Here is a 19526-nt window from a genome sequence, read left to right on the forward strand (position 1 = left end):
TAGTATAGATAAATCTAACTTATTTATTGCAATGAAGGAACTACAGATTTCATGAAAACTTATTGCTTTAGTTAAAGCTACAATGAGAAATACTCATTGTCAGATCAAAATTCAGAACATGTTGTCTGATTCAATATATATTAAAAATGGTGTTCGACAAGGAGATGGCTTAGCTAGCTTACTGTTTAACATAGCACTTGAAAAGGTTTTCAGAGATGCTGGCATTAATACAAGGAAAACTATTTTCTACAAATTATGCCATATGCAGACGATATCAATATTATAGGAAGGACATGAAAAGCAATGGAAGAAACTTTCATCAGTTTAGAAAAGGTAGCAAAAAAGATGAATTTGCAGATTAACCAAGAAAAAACAAAGTATATGCCAGTAACTAGAAAGATTTGTGATAAAAATCTTTTGCAAATTGAAATTGGTTCCTATAAATTTGAAATTGTACATTGTTTTATATACTTGGGATCAGAAGTTAATTGTACTGAGATTCAAACACACATTCTTTCCACAAATAGATACGTTTGTGGACTTAGGTAACACCTAAAGTCACATCTGGTATCAAGAAAAACAAAGATAATGATGTACAAAGCTCTTTTAAGACCAGTGTTAATTTATGCCTCTGAAAAGGGTATTATCAATGGCAGATGAAAGATTGCTAGGTCTGTTTGAAAGAAAAGTTCTCAGACTTTTCTTTCAAGGAAGATCTTATATTTTTGGAGCAGTATAAGAGAATGGCATGTGGAGGAAAAGATAGAACCATGAACTATACAGATTATTTAATGAGCCAGACATTATTAAGTACATAAAAATAAATAGATTAAGTTGGGCTGGACACATTTTATGCATGAATAGTAATTGAATAGTTAAGAAGATGTTTAATGCTAAGCCAGAAGGGAAAAGAAAAACTGGAAGACCTAAATTAAGATGGGAAGATGGAGTGATGCAAGATATTATGGTTTTAGGAGTCAAAAATAGGAGGAGTTTGGCACTAAATAAGTAAGGCTGGCAGAAGTTTCTGAAGAAGGCCACGGCTCACACAGGACTGTTGAGCCAATGATAATGATGGTTGAGAGTGGACTACTAAGAGCACATAGCAAGTGTCACGAATACTGCACATAATAATGCTGCCATGATATGAAGTGCATTGACAAATAGAGATAAGGATGCGATTGTACCACTATATATGGCATTGGTCAGACCACACATGGACTATTGTGCTCAAATTTGGTCACTTAGTTTTTGATGTGATGTGGAAAGACTACAGACTTATCTGCTTCGACCCTTCTTTCTTTCCTTTTCTGAACTTTTTCATTTCAACAATTTCTTTTAGCTTTTCTGTTTCTCAATCCTTCAGCTAAGATTACAATCTACTGACAATAACTAACTGCATGATCTTTTCCCCTGCATTAAGATTAGCTTGCCTGAACAGACAAATCTTGCCTTATCTTGAAGCAGGATTACTTTAGCCAGAAAAAAAAAAAGGTTCTATTTGAAAGTTACATGAATGAATGAAAGGGTGACCTAGTTTTGTAAGGCTAATCTGAAACAAAATAGCCTCAAGTTGTATAACTGAGAGGAGACCTCCACATGGCCTTTAAAGGAATGCAGAGAACCGACCAGGGCTTCTGACCTAATGTCCAATCCTCACCTTCTCGTGGTGCACCCTGTTAGGTTGGATACTGAACGAATGAGGATAGTACAACAACATTTTTCCTGGTTCCCGCGTTGTTTTCGCCAGAGGAACCAGGGCAAACAGCGAAATGTCAGCTACTGGAACAAATCTGAAAACACACCCCAACTCAACATGACCAGGGTTAAAGATCGCTACTATCAACATAAGACGCCTGAATGGCAAAAAAATGGAGCTAGCTGAGGAATTAGATAAGTACCAGATAGACATAATAGGGGTGACTGAAACAAAAAAAGACAAAAACTGGTGAGATCTTTCTGAGCAGTAAATACAAAATGTTATACTCAGGCAATGACAATCAAGGAACAGAAGGAGTAGCCATAGTATTCAACACAAAATACGAGGCTAATCTTCTTGAATGGCAGTCAGTCTCAAGTAGAGTAATGTGGGCAAATATCAGAATGGGGAATTGGACAATGAGATTTATTTGTGCCTATGGTCCCACAGAAGATTCTACTAAGGTAGAAGTGGAGGAATTTTTTGAGGCTTTAGAAAAAGCAACTGACACAATGAAAAAGGAAAAGTTGGTCCTTGTTGGGGATCTAAATAGCTGAGTAGGAAATGATTGTCAGACATACAAAAATATTTTGGGAAAATTTGGAGAAAAGAGCAAGGCTAATAACAATGGCAAATACCTGTTCGATTTCTGCTCAGGACATGGAATGGTTATTACTAACACCATGTTCCAACATAAAAATGTGCACAAATTCACATGGAGAGAAGAGGCAGGGAATAAGAAAAATCTCATTGACTATGTTATTGTGGATAGTGATGTTTTCTTCCTGGTGCAGAACACCAGAGAGTACAGAGGATTTGAAATTGGAAGTGATCACTATTTAGTATTGAGCAGGATAAAATTGAATTTCATATTGAAAAGAATAACATGTAAGAAAGTTTTAAAGCGAATAAAAGTTGCGCAGCTCTCAGATGTGAACTGTAGACGAAAATACACAAAGATTATTGAAGAAAAAATGAAAGAGTTTGAGAACATGAACCAAACCCTTATCGATTCAACAGAGACATGGTGGGGTTGTCTGCAAGGATAGAAAAATCAGAACTCCATGGTGGACACAGGAAGTTAAAGAGGCAGTGAAGGAAAAGAAGAAAGCATATCAAAAGTTCCTGTCAAATAAGTCAGCTAGTGCTCTTAGAGAATACAGAGACAAATGTAAGAAAGCTAAACACTGTGTAAAACTAGCTAAAGAAAAGTCATGGGAAGACTTTGGTAAGAACATAGAAAATAAATATCAAGAGGGTGGGAAGATATTCTGGTTGTTGTTGAAGAAGCTCAGAAATGGAGGAAAGAGTGTTGTAAAAGAGTTGTGAAAAAGAATTAGAGATGATAAAGGTGACATGAAAACTGAGAAAAAGATATCCTTGAAGTATGGAGAATTACTTTGAAAAATTGCTAAATGAAACGAGCAGTGGTAGCACATCGGTAAAAAAAATTCAACAGCATACAGTCAGGAATACATATCCATACTTGAAGTAGAAAAAAGCCATCAAATGTTTGAAATGTGGAAAGGCAGCAGGAGTCGATAGTATTCGACCAGACATGCTGAAGTATGGAGGTATGAAAGTTATACAGCAGCTGCACTGCATAGTTCAAAAGGCCTGAACAGAGGGACAAATTCCTGATGATTGGAGTAGAGCTCTCATAGTACCCATATATAAAAAGGGAAATAAAACTGAATGTGAAAATTACAGACGTATTTCCCTACTGAGTGTTCCTGTGTAAGATTTATGCAAGTATGTTTGACAAACGATTAAGAAGAATTGTGGAAGAAAAGTGGGGAAGAACAAGCTGGATTCAGGCCAAATAGAGGCTGTCAGGATCAGATCTTCACTTTACGACAAATAATTGAGAAATCATGGTAATATAACAAAGATCTGTATTGTAGATCAGGAAAAGGCATATGACAAGGTGCCAAGAGAGAAGATATTCAAAACGCTACAGTTTTATGTCGTCAATGGGGCATTATATCAAGCAATACTTAGTCTTTATTTGAGCCAGCAATTAGAATTGAAGGAAGTACAGGAAGATGGTTTGATGTTAAATCTGGTGTCAGACAAGGATGTACATTATACCCTCTGTTATTTATTATCTATATGGATTGCATTATGAAGGAAAGTGGTATTAAACCTGATATCAAAACTGGAGATGTTAATGTCAGCTCTTTGCTTTATGTGGATGATGTTATACTTCTAAATAAATCCGCTACAAATCTGCAAGATTCTCTGACTAAATTGAATAACTGTTGTAAAATATATGGTATGAAGGTCAGCAATAACAAGACAAAGACAATGAAAATAGGTAGAAGCTTTGAAAATGTCAACTGCACTGTGAATAGAGAACCTATAGAACAAGTAAAACATTTCAGCTACTTGGGCATGATTTTTAGTGAAGATGGTAAATTAAATATGAAACAGAAAACAGAATCAACAAACCAAGTATTTTAGGAAGTCAACTGAATAAATGTATATGGAATAAGAGAGAGAAATTAGTCAGAACACTAAATTAGCTCTATACAAGACAGTGTTGAAACCAATTTTAACTTAGGGATCTGAGAGTTGGGTTAGAAAGACTAGAGGCCACAGATATGGGAGTCCTGAGAAAGCTTAGGCACATGAACAAATATCATCAATGGCAATATCATATTATAGACGAGGATATTAAGAAAGAACTTGACATTGTTAGCATTCAGGAATGCGTTAGCAGAGCTAATCTCAGGTGGTATGGTCACTTAAACAGAATGGGAGAGGAAAGATTAGCAAAACAAGTGTTCTTTGCCAGGTTGGTAGGAAAAAGACCCAGAGGAACACCAAGATATAGGTAGATTGATAGAGTAAAAAGTGCCTCAGAAATAATGTTGATAATGTTGGAGTCTTGATAAGTAATAGGCTGATTTGAAGGAAAATTGTAGATAGGAAGTTAATAATGATGTAAATTTTTCATGTAGTACTATCATCTCCTGTACACCACTTGAGAGTACATTGGAGGAATTTGATGATGATGACTAGTATAATTTATCAAGAATAAAAAGTTGAATAAATGTTAGAACAAAGGAATCTTTTATATATGTAGTTAATTGATAAGGCTTCAGAGCTAAAAACAGTCTCTCTCATATTCTTTTGTACAGGCAGTGATATATTTGAACCATGCTTCCATATTTATGATTCAAGATATACACAGAAAATGAATGTATACAGTAAAATATCAAAATACAAATATGCAGAACATCATCATAAATAAAGATCAGGAGATTAAATCTATCTTTATTTAATATAACTATGGATAACAGAATTCAAAATGTCAGATGAAAAACCTGTGCTGCGACTGAAGATGGCCGACCTCAAAAGCATTTATTCAAATTACAAAAGATATAAAGTAATATGGAAATATCAACAGAAGGAAAACAAACAATGGCTAATATAAAAGAGCCAACATGATATAAATAGGAACTAAATGGAAAAATATTACAGACAACAGAATTTACATGCCCTGATAACAACAATTAACACCAACAGAAGTAAAAGAACTATCTCTGAAAACTATACAGAGATTCTGATTGATTAGGCAATTGCCTGTTCTAGCTTCAGTTGTCTTTCCATCTTGCAATTGGTCTTTCTCTTTGGGCTATATTTATCCACTACATTTGATAGCCAAATCTTGACATTCTATATAAATGCTCTTTCCATTTCTCACTATATTCCTTTATCTTTTCTTTTAAACTATAAATTCTAGCTCTCTTGTAATTGGACTTACCATAATTTTTTTTTTTTTTTTTTTTATCAAACCGGGACATTTTTGAGAGTTTGTTCAAAACCAAAAGTAACGCCTTCTATGCTAAATACTTATGATTCAAAAGGCTAAATAACAGAGTGGTTAACAAAAAACAACATTTCATAGTAATAATTTTTAATTACTCTTAACTGAACATAATTTATTATTAAAAAGTAATTAATATTTATCACTAGCGTGAACTTCCTTTAAAAATTCTTTGTTATTTTTAATCGCATCGAAAAATTCACTGCAATTTAGTTCACTATTAAGTTTGCAGCACAATACAGCTTTTACTGTTGATTCAGCCATTATTCATTATTGAGAATAGCCTTTCAACAGGTGAAGATGTGCCTGGCAGGCTGAAAATGTATTCTATAATTTGGACAAGATTAGGCAATGAAATGTTCTTTTCTTTGAAATGACTGAATAGTTGTATCCATTTTTCTTCGCAACTTGTATTTTTCAAAATGTCATAGTTTGCCGACCAAAAAGCTTTTGCAATCACCACTTCATCAAACAGTTCATCCATGTTTATTGCATTATTTGTAAGAGTTTCATTAATTTTTTCACCTGAAGCTTCAATTTCTGACCAAGTTAATTCATTGTTGTTTATCCAAGTAAAAGATTCTGCTCCAATAAAACTGTTTTCCCAAAGCTCAATATAAGAAAGATATCGGTCATAAAATTTTGTAAACTCTTGTAGTATTGTATTAATATTTCCATTATTTTCCAGTACTCTAAAAAGCATTTTTGCTTCTTGAGGTATAAATTTATTACCATGCCTTTCCTCAAGATTTGTTTTTAATTTTCTAAGTTCAATGACAATATCTGTTGCACTTGCTTTTATACTTTCCACAATCAAGATAGATTTGTTAAACAATATGAGTTGCCCGTGCACAAACCACAAATACATTTTACCACAATCTTTATCAAAGAACTGTTTTATCATCACCGGACAGTGTTCTTGTGAAATAAAATATGATTTCAGTCCCTCATAGATTTCAAGTATTCTGTCAATAGCTGGAAGTAGCGAAAGAAAACGGGTGTTGCCATGTTGAAGAACCTTTTTATACTCTACATCTACAAATTCACAGAACGCTTTTGGTTGAGTGACTCGAATCATATAAATGTGGAAATATTTATAAATTTTGACTACTAACGGTTCTATTTCAATAGGTAGAACATCGACTGCAGTTTGAAGTTGTGAACGATGTGAGCACCGCAACCAATGCCCACAATATTTCTTCCTATTTCCTTCTTCATTCGACTGTAAATATTGTTTTCTCCTCTCCATTTTACACCCCCAAAATTGGTATTGCAGTTATCTCCACAAAATCCAATAATTTTTTTTGTTATATTATGAGTTTTCATAACTGACATTAAATGGTTTGTCAGTATTTCTGCAGTTTCACCAGGAACTGATTGAAAGTCTAAAAATTTAACTTTTATTCCACAATCTGGTACAAAATACCGCACAACACATGGCACAGTTTTAATTTCTTTCCTGTTGGAAGAATCAATTGATATTGTCACAAAATTTGTTTTGTTTAAATCTTCACAAAGTTGCTGAAACAACAGTGGCTCAATCACATTAAAAATGACAGCTTCACATTTTGTTCTACCCAGTCTAAATTTTGTTTCAAAAAGCTTTGATATCAATTTAGATGAACAATCGGCAGACTTAAAGCTGAGATTGTGAATAGCAACATGAAATGCAAAAGTTTTCTTTAGCAGCTATTAAAAATTCTTTGTCACTTGGATCGGCACCTTTAAAATATGACAATATCTTTGAGGAAGTTCCTGCAGCTGCAAGACTAGCCTTATGTTTCGCACATGTTAAGTAATTTTTTTATGTCTGAACATCCACCATGAGCCACAGAAAATTCTGAAGAGCACTGTTCACATTTCACTTTGTCAATATGACCACAAACGTTTTTCAAAAACGGATAATCCCTTTTTAATTCATCCGTAAACACACAGTTTCTTTTTGGCATTTTGGGGTTAAATTAATTTAATGAAGTAAAAAAAATCACAAACAACACGCTGAAAAGAAACACCGACTTGAAATCTAAATTCAACTAAGATTGCGCATGCTCAGCAATGACTTGCAATGCAGCGTACAGGTCAGAGTCAAAGTGGGGTATTCGTGTTGCCTAATCGCCATTTTCCTTTTTAATCCCTTTTTAATTCATCCGTAAACACACAGTTTCTTTTTGGCATTTTGGGGTTAAATTAATTTAATGAAGTAAAAAAAATCACAAACAACACGCTGAAAAGAAACACCGACTTGAAATCTAAATTCAACTAAGATTGCGCATGCTCAGCAATGACTTGCAATGCAGCGTACAGGCCAGAGTCAAAGTGGGGTATTCGTGTTGCCTAATCGCCATTTTCCAAGGCTGCACTTTTTGTACTGAGTGTATATTCTGCACTTTTAAATTTTTACCAAATAACCGGGACAAAATGACAAACTGGCCGGGACCATGCCTTCAAACCGGACGTATGGTAAGCCTACTTCTAATGTTATTTTTATACAAGATAGAAATATAAGATCTGATAATGTTAGAGTTTTGTGCATCTTATAAATGTTTTAATCACATTTCTGCTGTCTGTATTTACTCTGATCTTTCTTTTTAGCAGTCCATATTTCTGAATCATATAACAGAGTGGGAGTTGGGTTTCTCTTTCCCTTCCCCCCCCCCCAGAATCCTTTTAATTGTCCCACAGATTTTTCTGATATTTATTCATTTTTTCATCTATATCTTTGTTTTTCAGATATGTTATTATGCACCTAAATTAATTAAACTGTGTCATTATATCTGATCTAATATGATCTCTGTCTCTAAATTCCATGATTTTTGTCTTCTTTAGATTTAGATAAGCAGACAGTGGAATCTTCAGATTTAGATTACACTGTCTGCTTATTTTATTTAATTCATAAATCGATTTTTGAAGGCCATCTTCATCATCCTGTAATATAAACTGCTCCTCGCATATACAGCATTATAATGACAGCAATTCTGTGGATGTCCTGTGTGTGTGTGTACTGATCATTTTATAATACGAACACACACACGCACGCACGCACGCACACAAGGGTTGGAGAAATTACATCACTTTCCTATGCCTTTGATTAATTTTAATCTCTTGTGTTAATTTTCTATTTAATTATAACATCATTATTGTAACTTTATAAAAACTTTGTATGGTTTGCACTAAATGTAATAGATTCCCCCCATTATATTCCATAATTTTTTTCTATATATTTTATCAAAGATTTCTTATAATCTATAAATTTGCATGTCCAAATTAAATTCTTATTATTTTTTTCCCAATAATTTAAGACTATTAGTCTTAAATTATTGAAAAGAAAGAATTTGTAAATCAGTAAGCTAACATACGTGAAACAAGAATAGAGACATCAAAAAAAAAAATAATAATAAATAATTCAATGTGAAACATTAAACATGATTAGTGTGCATGTGTGTGGCAGGTATATGGAAAGGATGAGTCCTTAGACGACTCCCTAGAAGAGCCCTCATAATAATTTAAATGAAAACTAAAACATTAACCCAAACAATTCTAGCTAGAAAAATGAAGTCATATACAGAGAGGCTAAGAATGACTATATTTATAGGTTTATGAAGTAAACTATAAAATACGCTTAAATGCACTGACATTTTATTTTTGAAAGGTCATGAAAACACAACTGCAACAGCTAATGTAAATAATATAATTTCAGATTGCAAATGAGATGCTAGTCGTGGTTGGTGGAGTGGTTAATATAAAACTCTCCAATCAACAACAGGCTGAGGATTTGAAAAACGATGTCTGAACATGTCTTTAGATGGTAGGTAATTTATCATCTGGTGTGAGACCACCACCTTATATATTAGAGGCCTGAAAAAAATATGTTTGATCTCTAGGGCAGAGCTTCTGTACTATCCCATTCTTAGTTCAAAGCAATGACAATGATATACTACAGATTTACAGTCTTTTATGGATAAGATTCATATAAAAAATATGCCTGTGTAGCTCAGTGGATGTGGTATTTGCACACCACAGTGCTTCACCGCACAAAGGAAAACTTCTTGGTTTCGAATCTAATCGGTGACTAGAAGAAATTTTTCTAAGCCTTTTTTCGACCGGTTCCCAAGTTAGTCGATCTCTGGCACAGGCAAGCGGGTTTTTTTCTCCTGGAAACTCGGGTTTTTCGTCCCGTAAACTCAAGAAAATCGACCATAGAACCCACATTATTTTAGACATTAAATATGAGTGTTAGGGTTAGGGACCATGAGATGGCTGCACTTGTTGAGCCGTTCTCTCTTCACTGCATGCCACTTAATTAGTGATAGCCTTGGGCCAGCTATCTCTGATGGGGTACCAGTGGAGATTGAACTGCCCACTCAGTCTCCAAAAGTGAGATAGGGCTAAAAACGGCCTCGCCTACTCCCTATACACAGGAATAAAAAGGCTTTAGCTGATTTTTTTTTTTTTTTTTTTTTTTTAAAAACAGTAACAGATCTTTAAACATATCTAATGGCCATTCAGTAATTCATATTACATGCATTAAAATTTCAATTCACAGATAGTACTGTTTGCCATCTTGCATGTTATTAAACTGTTTATAAGTCTTAAAAGCTATAATGCCATCTCTCTCTGGCATGGCTTTATGTTCTTTTTAAGTGCTATCAGCTTTAATGAAAGATTGTAGTAATAGTATCCTATTAAGGAAAATGCATACATTAGGATATAAAATTTGAAATAAAAATGCAAATTCATTATGGAAAACTATAATACACAGAAAGAAACGTCTTAATTCCTACATGTGTAACTACACCCAAATATGTACATTAAATTTGGGAATTGCCATAATCTTATATTATATTATTAAAAGCTATGATTTCTGATTTAATGAGATGCAAAAAGTGCACTAGTTGTAAAGGAGAATCATTAAATGTGTATTTCACATTTAATGTGAAATTTCACTAATTTTTCATTTTTTTTAACAGCTTATTTTTATGTTGTGGTTTGCTAACAAAACACAACATCAAGTATGGAGAAGGTGGTTGATATAAGACAAAGTTAAGAATAAGGAAAAAATTATTAAAAAAAAAATCTTACCTGAGTTTGCTGGAAGGAAGTTGGCTATGTATGTGATTAGAATAGCTTGGATAAGATTCACATAAAAACACCCTTAACCTTAATCTGTGTTCCTTTATAAAAAGTTCTCAATCTGTACATACAGTTTGTGAAAGTAGCCATCTGTTCCATGGATTAAGATGAAAATTTAACTGTAATCAGTTAAATTTTCATCTTAATCAGTTCACAATTTTATCATTGTAAAAATTCTGATCTATTTTTTAAGCTTTGTATGTGAGAAGAGAGGTAATAAGCATTAAAGAACACATTAAAAGGTAAAAAGGTCAAACAGAGAAACAAGAGAAACAAATGTAAACTGGTCATTTTATTCAAGAGGTTCAAAATACTAAACAAATTTTAAGAAAGTTGTAATATGAGCAACAAATCAAAGCTGCTGAGAGAGAGAGAGAGAGAGAGAAAAAGACATTTGTCTTTATGATATTCAAATTTATTTAGTACTGAGTTCTCATTTGAATTTTAAACATGCAACTTGTTTCTCTTAATTTTTGCCAGTCTTTCTTACCTCTCTCAAAAGAGGAACACTAATCTGTATAAAAATTTTCTTAAATTCTTCAATAGATTACATATTATAATGCACTCCTTAGGACAAGAGTCCATTAGGCTTAATACAGTACTGTTCTTACCAATGATGATAATGACTTGTTAAGTACAGTATTATTGATAACTTGTAACATTGTCAATACAGATGACAAAACAAAATGTAATATAAATTCAAAAATTATATTACATTTTGATCTCCAAGAATTATGTAATATGAATGCACTTTTACAACCAATGTCTCCTGCCTACTTCATATAATTAACTTCCTATAAAAATTTTGATGCCAATTTTTCCTTTATACATTTGAAACTTACTATTAGTTTTTCTTTATCCATATTGATAAGATCAGAACCTTTAATATCTTTAGATTTAAAAAGTTCAGCATAGCGACAGAGATTGATAGCAGCCATCCATTCCACTACATTAGATGATGACCACTGACTAATTGGCTATAGAAAAGAAAATGAATTATAATTAAGCTATAAACAATTAACATATTCAAAGAAACCAATAAATAATTTAATATGATAAAAATTTCCATTGGATTAAGATGGCATAATATAACTATTAATTCCATAATGGTAAAACATATTAGCACGAAAATTAGTAAGGAAATGTAATACATATTACAAAGCTTTGATCTTTTTATTTTTATTTATTTTTTTTATATACTGTTGACCCTCGAACAATATGGGGGTTAGGAGCACCCCCTAAGCCAGTGTTTCTCAAAGTGTGGTATGCATACCCCCGGGGGTACGTGGCAATTTTTGGCTATGCATCATTATCAGTAACTTGCTCCCTGTGGTAAACAACACACTCTCCCCAACAGCATCACTATACTTAAGACACAAGAAAAACAAGTAATTTTATTGTATCACTGAATAAGGTAATTGGCAACTCACTAAAATGCCATACATGGAATTTAATAATTATGTTTGTAAATTTAAGGAGGCAAGCGAGATGATATGATTCATATTTATGAATTTAGGGACACAAAATATGTGTTGAAATGATTGTTTTACTTATTATTAATAAAATAACAATTGAAGTTTCGACCCCTGTATTGAGGTCATCATCAGAAAAATATGTGCGTATATGAAAACAAGCTACATTCTCTTGCACTCTACAACGGTAAATTAAATCTATGCTGTTAATTGATACTTTACTTAGCCTGACATCTAGTGGTAAAAAAAAAAAAAAAACACAATAAACCCTGCTAAAGTACTCCCATACTAAGCTTTTCTTCAGGACTTGTACAGTTCAGGTTGCTATACTAAGATTTTCTTCTGGACTTCTGTTCAGGTTGCTATTGAATGTTAAAAAAAACTTCACCAAGTCTTCTTTGTATTGAGATTTTTCTTTGGCTTGTTCTGGTTGCTATAATGGTTGTAAACGGGTCCTCCACATTCTTGGAATGGTTAAACCATCATTTTTGTTCAGATTAGGATTATGTTTGAGCATTTCACGACTCTTTAAATTTTCTCTCAAACCAGGTTTTGGTGCGGTGTAGGGACTTGGTATTTTTTCAATCAATTCTGTGGTATGTTTGGAGTGTGTGGTCAGAAAGGCCGGTTTTACCAAAATGGAGGTATTTAATGTGTCATTTGTGTTCGTCTTGTCTGATTGGGATAGTTCGCCCTGTTTCCCCTATGTATGGTATGTTGCATGTGCATTGTATTTTGTATACCCCTGGGTGGGCTAGGTGTGGAAGAGGATCTTTAGAAGAACTGAGTAGGTGTCTTAACTTATTTGGGGGTTTAAAGGTGGTTTTGATGTATTTGTGTAGTGTTCTATTTTTCCGAAATGCCTCTAACATAGGGAATGGCAATAGCATTCTTGAAATCTTTTTTTGTTTTTAGTGATGTCTCTGCAGAGGATCGTGTGAATAGTTTTTTTTTTACTGTATACATTTTTTTTATAAATGTATGGTTGATGATCTCGTATTCCTGGTTTAGAGCTTGCTCATTTGAACAAATAGTTTGAGCTCTGTGTTTAAGGGTGCTTATGATGCCTAGTTTTTGTGTTGGGTGGTGGTGGTAAGAATTTTTGTATATGTATTGTATTGGCTCGTGTGTGGGTTTGTGGTAGACTGAGAAGGAGAGACAGCCTAGGGGAAGCTGTGTGACAAGTGTCTAGGAAAGGAAGAGAGTTGTTTTTTTCTATTTCAATGGTGAATTGGTTATGTTTGTGTTGTTTGTTTAGGTGGCTAACGAATGTATTTAGTGCTCACAGCCGTGGGGCCAAATGGCAAAAATATCATCAACGTATCTGAGCCAAATTTTGGACTTTAGGCACGCTGACTCTAGAGCTCGTTGCTCAAAGGCTTCAATATAAAGTTAGCTATTGGGGAGAGGGGAATGGTGATCCATGGCTGTACCTTCTTTTTGAAGGTAAAAATTGTTTTGCCACACGAAATAACTGGAGCGGAGTATGTGGGCAAAGAGGGTCATGATGTTGTGTGGAAATATGTTCTGTAGGAGCACAATAGTATCACTGATCGGGACATGGTGAAAAGGGGAGTTATGTCAAAGCTGACTAATAAATCTTGGTCGTTGAGTGTAATGATTTTAATTTTGCTTATGAAATGTTGTGTATTTTTTTAATGTAGGAAGGAGAATGACTTACCAATTCCTTGAGTGTGGCTGCTAATTTTTTGGCTAAGTGGTAATTCGTGCTGTCAATTCCTTCAACAATTCGACATAGTGGCATGTTTGTTTTGTGTATTTTTGGCAAGCCGTAAATTCTGGGCACATGGGCATAATGAAGTATTAGTTTTTTGGTAGTTTCTTCTGGCCATGTGTTAATGGAGCAACCTGAACTGTACAAGTCCTGAAGAAAAGCTCAGTATGGGAAGACTTTAGCAGGGTGTATTGTGGTTTTTTTTTACCACTAGAGGTCAGGCTAAGTAAAAGATCAATTAACAGCATAGATTCAATTTATCTTTGTAGAGTGCAAGAGCATGTAGCTTGTTTTCATATACATGTGTATTTTTCTGATGATGACCTCAATACAGGGGTCGAAATGTCAATTGTTATTTTATTAATAATAAGTAAAATAATAATCTCAACGTGCATGTTTTGTGTCCCTAAATTCGTAAATATGAATGCTGATCACCATGTAACCTTAAAAGAAAGAGATGATATGATATTCAACTCAATGTAATAAAAAATCAAGGTCTAATCTTAAATCAACTCTGGGCTGCATACATAAAGAATCTACATACTACTGAATTAGGCCATAAGTCAAGCTATGCAATATCTTGTAACAAGGAACCAAGTGCCTGATAACTCGTTCCTCCATTCAACATCTCTCTCATGTTGACTGAATTTAAAAAAAAAATGACAGTTGTTAATTCAGAAATCTCTTTGTATATACTGCTTTTTTGTGTGCCCTGTCCTAATCTGAAGTACACAATAGTGCTGTACAAAACTAATAATTTATTATTAAAGTGCTTTACTTTTTAAATATGAGACACATCCAGAAAATAAGTTCCATTCAGAATTTACTGCCAAAACAAGATTTGATAGAGGAGTCATTCATGCATAGTAGCATAGTGACTCATCAGATAACTGTTGACCATTTTACTTTCATCAACATTATCGTTTGTTACCTCCTATGAATAATTTATAATGAGTGCTATGATAAAAAATCTTGCCAGTTGCAAGGTTCATCATGTGATGCAGAAATTCACCAATGACTGTGTGAGGTTTATGGGACTAACATGATGAGCGACACTAAGGTTAGGCAATGGTGTTGTATGTTTAAAGGAGGGCATAACATATGACACCATTGCCTAACCTATTGTCACTCATCATGTTAGTCCAGTAAACCTTACACAGTCGTTGGTGAATTTCTTCAGCACTATTGTTTTCCACCAACAAAAACCACATCACATCATGAACCTTGCAACTGACAAGATTTTTTTTTTTTTTTTTTTATCATAGCACTCATAAATTATTCATAGAAGGTAACAAATGATAATGCCACTTGGCCAGCCACTGTGATGATGGATGATTTGGTGGAAAGAGTGAATACGAAAATGTGAGAATCTTCATTTGACAAGTACGTGACTTTCTTTTGAATTCCTGGAAGTTTCATGCTCAGTCATTTGTGAAATTGTCAACAGAAAAGATGGGGGTATAAGAAATTGTGTGCCAGATAGGATCCAAGCTGACTGATGCATGCAAACAGCAACAAGTGAATCAACTCAAAAATTTTTGGAGCGTTATGAAAATGAAGGAGATGAATTTTTTTCTTGTATCATGACTGGAGATGAAACGTGTATTTCATACACAAATGTCAAGTCAAAACAACAATCGATGGGGTGGTGCATTCATCATCTCTGAAAGCAAAAAAATTTAAACAGGCACTGTCGGTCAAAAAAATGATGGCCACTGCTCTTCTGGGACTGAAAAGGGATCCTGCTCATCAATTTTCTTCAGCAAGGAACCACAATTAATGCTGACATGTATTGTGAAACACTTAAGAAAAAAGCACCTTGGGGAAGATGAGGAAGAACTGAAGAACAGCATGACTCAGTGGTTGCACTCACTGGTGGCAGACTTTTTTTGAAGTGGTTATGAAGAAGCTGGTGCTACAGGATGAAAAATGCCTGGAAGTCAAGCAGCTACATGGGAAAATAAAGTATATATGTAGGTATTTTAAAGTATAATAAAACTTTTTTTATTATACTTTTTTTTTTTTTAATTCTTGGCTGGACCTTACTTTCTAGATGTGCCTCATAGTTAGCACATCCAAGTAGCCTTATAATTTTCAGTATACCAGGTGTGCAAGAACAAAAGCAACTATTAGAGGTATGATTTATGTCTGGATAATTACAAAATTCAACAATACTGACTATAGAACAAACAAGTGCACACAAATAAATACTGATTAGGAAGCACTGCCTCTTATCTGGTATCCTGTGGATGAATAACCTTAGTAATAGAAGTAAAATATTTAAGGCTAAAGAATATTATGCACTCTTTGTTGGTAATTTCCAGTTCTACAATATGAATTTTCATTTACATATCCTTGGATTACTTGTCTCAAAGACAGCTTATGATGATATATATATGATGTCAGAGTTTCTTACTTAGAAACCTCTCTCTCTTTTTTTTTAATCTTTTTAGTTAAAAATCTCTCTGCCCCATTAATCAAATGAATTTGATGTTCCTATTGCTCCCCTAACACCACCAACTGTTTTGAGATTTTTGATTTTTTCAAATCTGACTTTCCTTTTCAATTGCTCTGATCAAGCAGGAAGAGATGATAAGACAACTGATATCACCAGTGATATTACATGAATTCATACCAGAATACAAGATGATGCTAACAATCCCCATCATTAATATTCATGGGTCTAATGCCCATTGGTGTGTATGCGATGCAATTTTCACTGATTTCTGTTATTCTCTTCTGTGCATTGTCAGGTGACTCATCTCTTGCTTTTTTAATTACTTTACTTTTTTTTTTTTTTTAATTGGATGAAATTAACAGATACTCAAACTAGTCCTAATGGCAACAACTATTTACAAATTCCAATTGCAGATGAATTTTCCTCACTTCAATGCTTTTTGAAATTAATAGAGAAAACAATCACTGCTGAACTTTCCACTATTTTGAAATCTCTCAACTAATACAAGATAACCATTATGGATTCTGCCATTTTCAATCGACAGGGGATTGTCTTGCTTGTGCTAACTGCCTTTGAACAAATGCTATAAAAATGTTTGGGGCATCTCAAGTGGGTACTCTTAATATCTCTAAGGCATTTATTTCATCATGTTCAGCACAAATGTCTAAATATCCATCATATATCATGACTCCTTGTATATTGTTATTTTATAGTCATGACTCCTGTAAATAAGTTGCTAGCATCTCTCTGCCAGGGAATAAAGATCCATCCACCCATGTGACAGTAGATGGATGGATCTTTATTTCCAATTATTCAGCTAATGTGGAAATTCCACAAGCTTCTTTTTGTAATATATCAATGACTTTCTCCAGTGAAAAGCAAATTCAATACTCAGTTTTGCTGATTACCAAAACTTCCAGAATATTAAAAACCACACAACCCTAACTTCTGATCTCCAAATTATTATTCAATTGGGTTTTGATTACCTTGTTAATTTCAAGCTAGCAAAATTAAATCCAGTCTTATTTCCTGCAAAAAATAACCTTTTTCTTCTCACTATTATTTTAAACCATACACAAATTGTAATTTCTCTTTTAGAAATAACTGTAACTTCAAACTTTTTTTGGTATTAACATATTACAAATATCGTCTCCTTAGCAATCTGAGAAATCAGGATTTTTCTCTCTTTTTCTCAAGGCATTACTATACCTATGAAACTATTAATTTTATAAAAATCACCAATCCATCCAAATGTTAAATACTGTTCTTAGATTTTTGGTGGCACCCCTAAATAGCTTGCCAAAAATACCTGACTGTACATAGAAGAATACAATTAAGTTCATTAATCGCCCATCATTCACTAATTCTCAGGGCTTTTACCTACAATCTTCTTCTTTTCTCTGACATTCAATCCTATTCATAGCTTTGCTGGTGATAGTATGCTCCATTCCTCTTTATTTTTAAAGCCTTGCAGTGCTCAAGTAAATCAGGCATAAAAAAAAAATCTCTAACCAATGCTTAAACATCGATCTCTTTGCTTTTCTCAAGTGGTAAGAATAACCTGGTGAATTTTATTGTCACCAATAATCTGGGCTTCAGAAATCCACTTGCCATGGGCAAGTTGTCCAAGACAAGTGGCCAGTGAATTTTTAGCCTCATTCTAATGCTCATAATATATTACCTTATTTTTTTCTTCACATAATTTATACATCCCCCTCCCCCATTTTAAAGCATCTCATTTACCATCAAGTTATTTGATCATGGGCAGTCTTCAATGGACGTAACAAAGAAGTTTTATTTCCAACCAGGAGATAGTATCTTATGTAATAAATATAATAAGTTAATTCCTTCATAGATGGTTTGTCCCTGCCTAAAGTTATTTGCACAAAGATATTCTCAAAGATATGTCTCGCTGCTGTTTCTGAATTCCAATCTGCCTTCTTCTTCTTCTTCCAGTGTCATACCCTAGAAAGTGGTTGGCAACCATGTCATGGAACTTTTTTCTTTCTTTTGCTGCTCTGGAACATTTATGGTAATTCAAGCCGGTCCAGTCCTTAATGTCTTCACAAACCACATTCTCCTGGGTCTACCTCTCACTCTTTTTCCAGTTTCCCTTCTAATATTAATTCCTGAATGCCTTTTTGTCTAGTTAGATGCCCAAAACTTTCAAGTTTTTTTTTTGTTTTTTTTGTTCTTTAATAATTTTCATTAATGTTCTCTTCATTTTTGCTTTCTTTAAAACATTTTCATTATCTCTATCCATGATGATATCGATGGTCCACATTTTGAAAGCTTCTAATTTTTTCTTTGCTTCTTTATTTAGAGTCCAAGTTTCACTGTTGTAGAGAAGGCTTGACCAGATATAAAAAATAAATCACCTAATGCCTTTTATTCCCTTATAGGGAGTAGGCGAAGCCTTTATACCCTATCTAGCTTTTGGAGACTGTTTAATCTCCACCAGTAGCCAATCAAAGATAGCTGGCCCATGTCTATCACTAATTATAGCAGCCACTGATGAAGAGGCTGGCAAACAAGTGCTGCTATCTCTTGATACCTAACCCTAACAAGATATGTTACTGTCTGAAATAATGTGGGTATTAAGGCCGATTTTCTTGAATTTCCAGGATGAAAAACCCGCTTGTCCATGCCAGAGATTGACTAACTCGGGAACCGGATGAAGAAAGGCTTAGAAAAAGTTCCTCCAGTCGGAGACTAGACTTGAACTTAAGTCTAACTTCGAGCGACCAGGCGCAGAGGACGCAAGAGCCACTTCCACTGAGCTACATAGGCCTCTGACCAGATATAGCATTTTATTAATCTTTTTCTTCTGTTTATGTTAATGTCTCTAGATGTTAGAATAGTTTTCATATCAATAAAGGCTTCCCCTGCTATCTCTATTCTTTTTTTTATTTCTTTAAGGGAATTTCCTCCATCTGTTAACATCACATCTCATCTTCTTTTTACTCTCTTTTACCTTGCGGTGTAGAGGGCTTATTGATCATCGGACCTCAAACCGTTCACAGGATAAGGTGATCAGCCCTATGCTCCAGTGTATCCTATGTCCTGTAGTGTTGAGTTCTCAAAGCCAGTTTGCCTGCTTTGCAGGATGAAAAACCCCAGGATAAACTGGAGAAAAAACCCTACTGTCCATGCCCAAGACCAGCTAACTTGGCTATGGCAGAGGAAGATCCTTCAGCTCT

At 34.1% G+C, this 19526-nt stretch overlaps 1 protein-coding gene across 1 annotated transcript in view; it reads right to left on the bottom strand.

The window, feature by feature from the left end:
* Pi3K21B (phosphatidylinositol 3-kinase regulatory subunit alpha) overlaps positions 1 to 19526 on the bottom strand; it is a 405502-nt gene that overhangs the window by 220195 nt on the left and 165781 nt on the right. The window contains exon 6 of the mRNA XM_090416099.1: positions 11504 to 11638. Within this exon, the coding sequence (XP_090272225.1) occupies positions 11504 to 11638 (135 nt within the window). The remainder of the gene's footprint in view (positions 1 to 11503; positions 11639 to 19526) is intronic.

This window comes from Typopeltis vanoorti, chromosome 3, assembly GCF_054136105.1.
Source record: "Typopeltis vanoorti isolate ZY-2024b chromosome 3, IOZ_Tvanoo_1.0, whole genome shotgun sequence".
In the NCBI taxonomy this organism is placed as follows: Eukaryota; Metazoa; Arthropoda; class Arachnida; order Uropygi; family Thelyphonidae; genus Typopeltis; species Typopeltis vanoorti.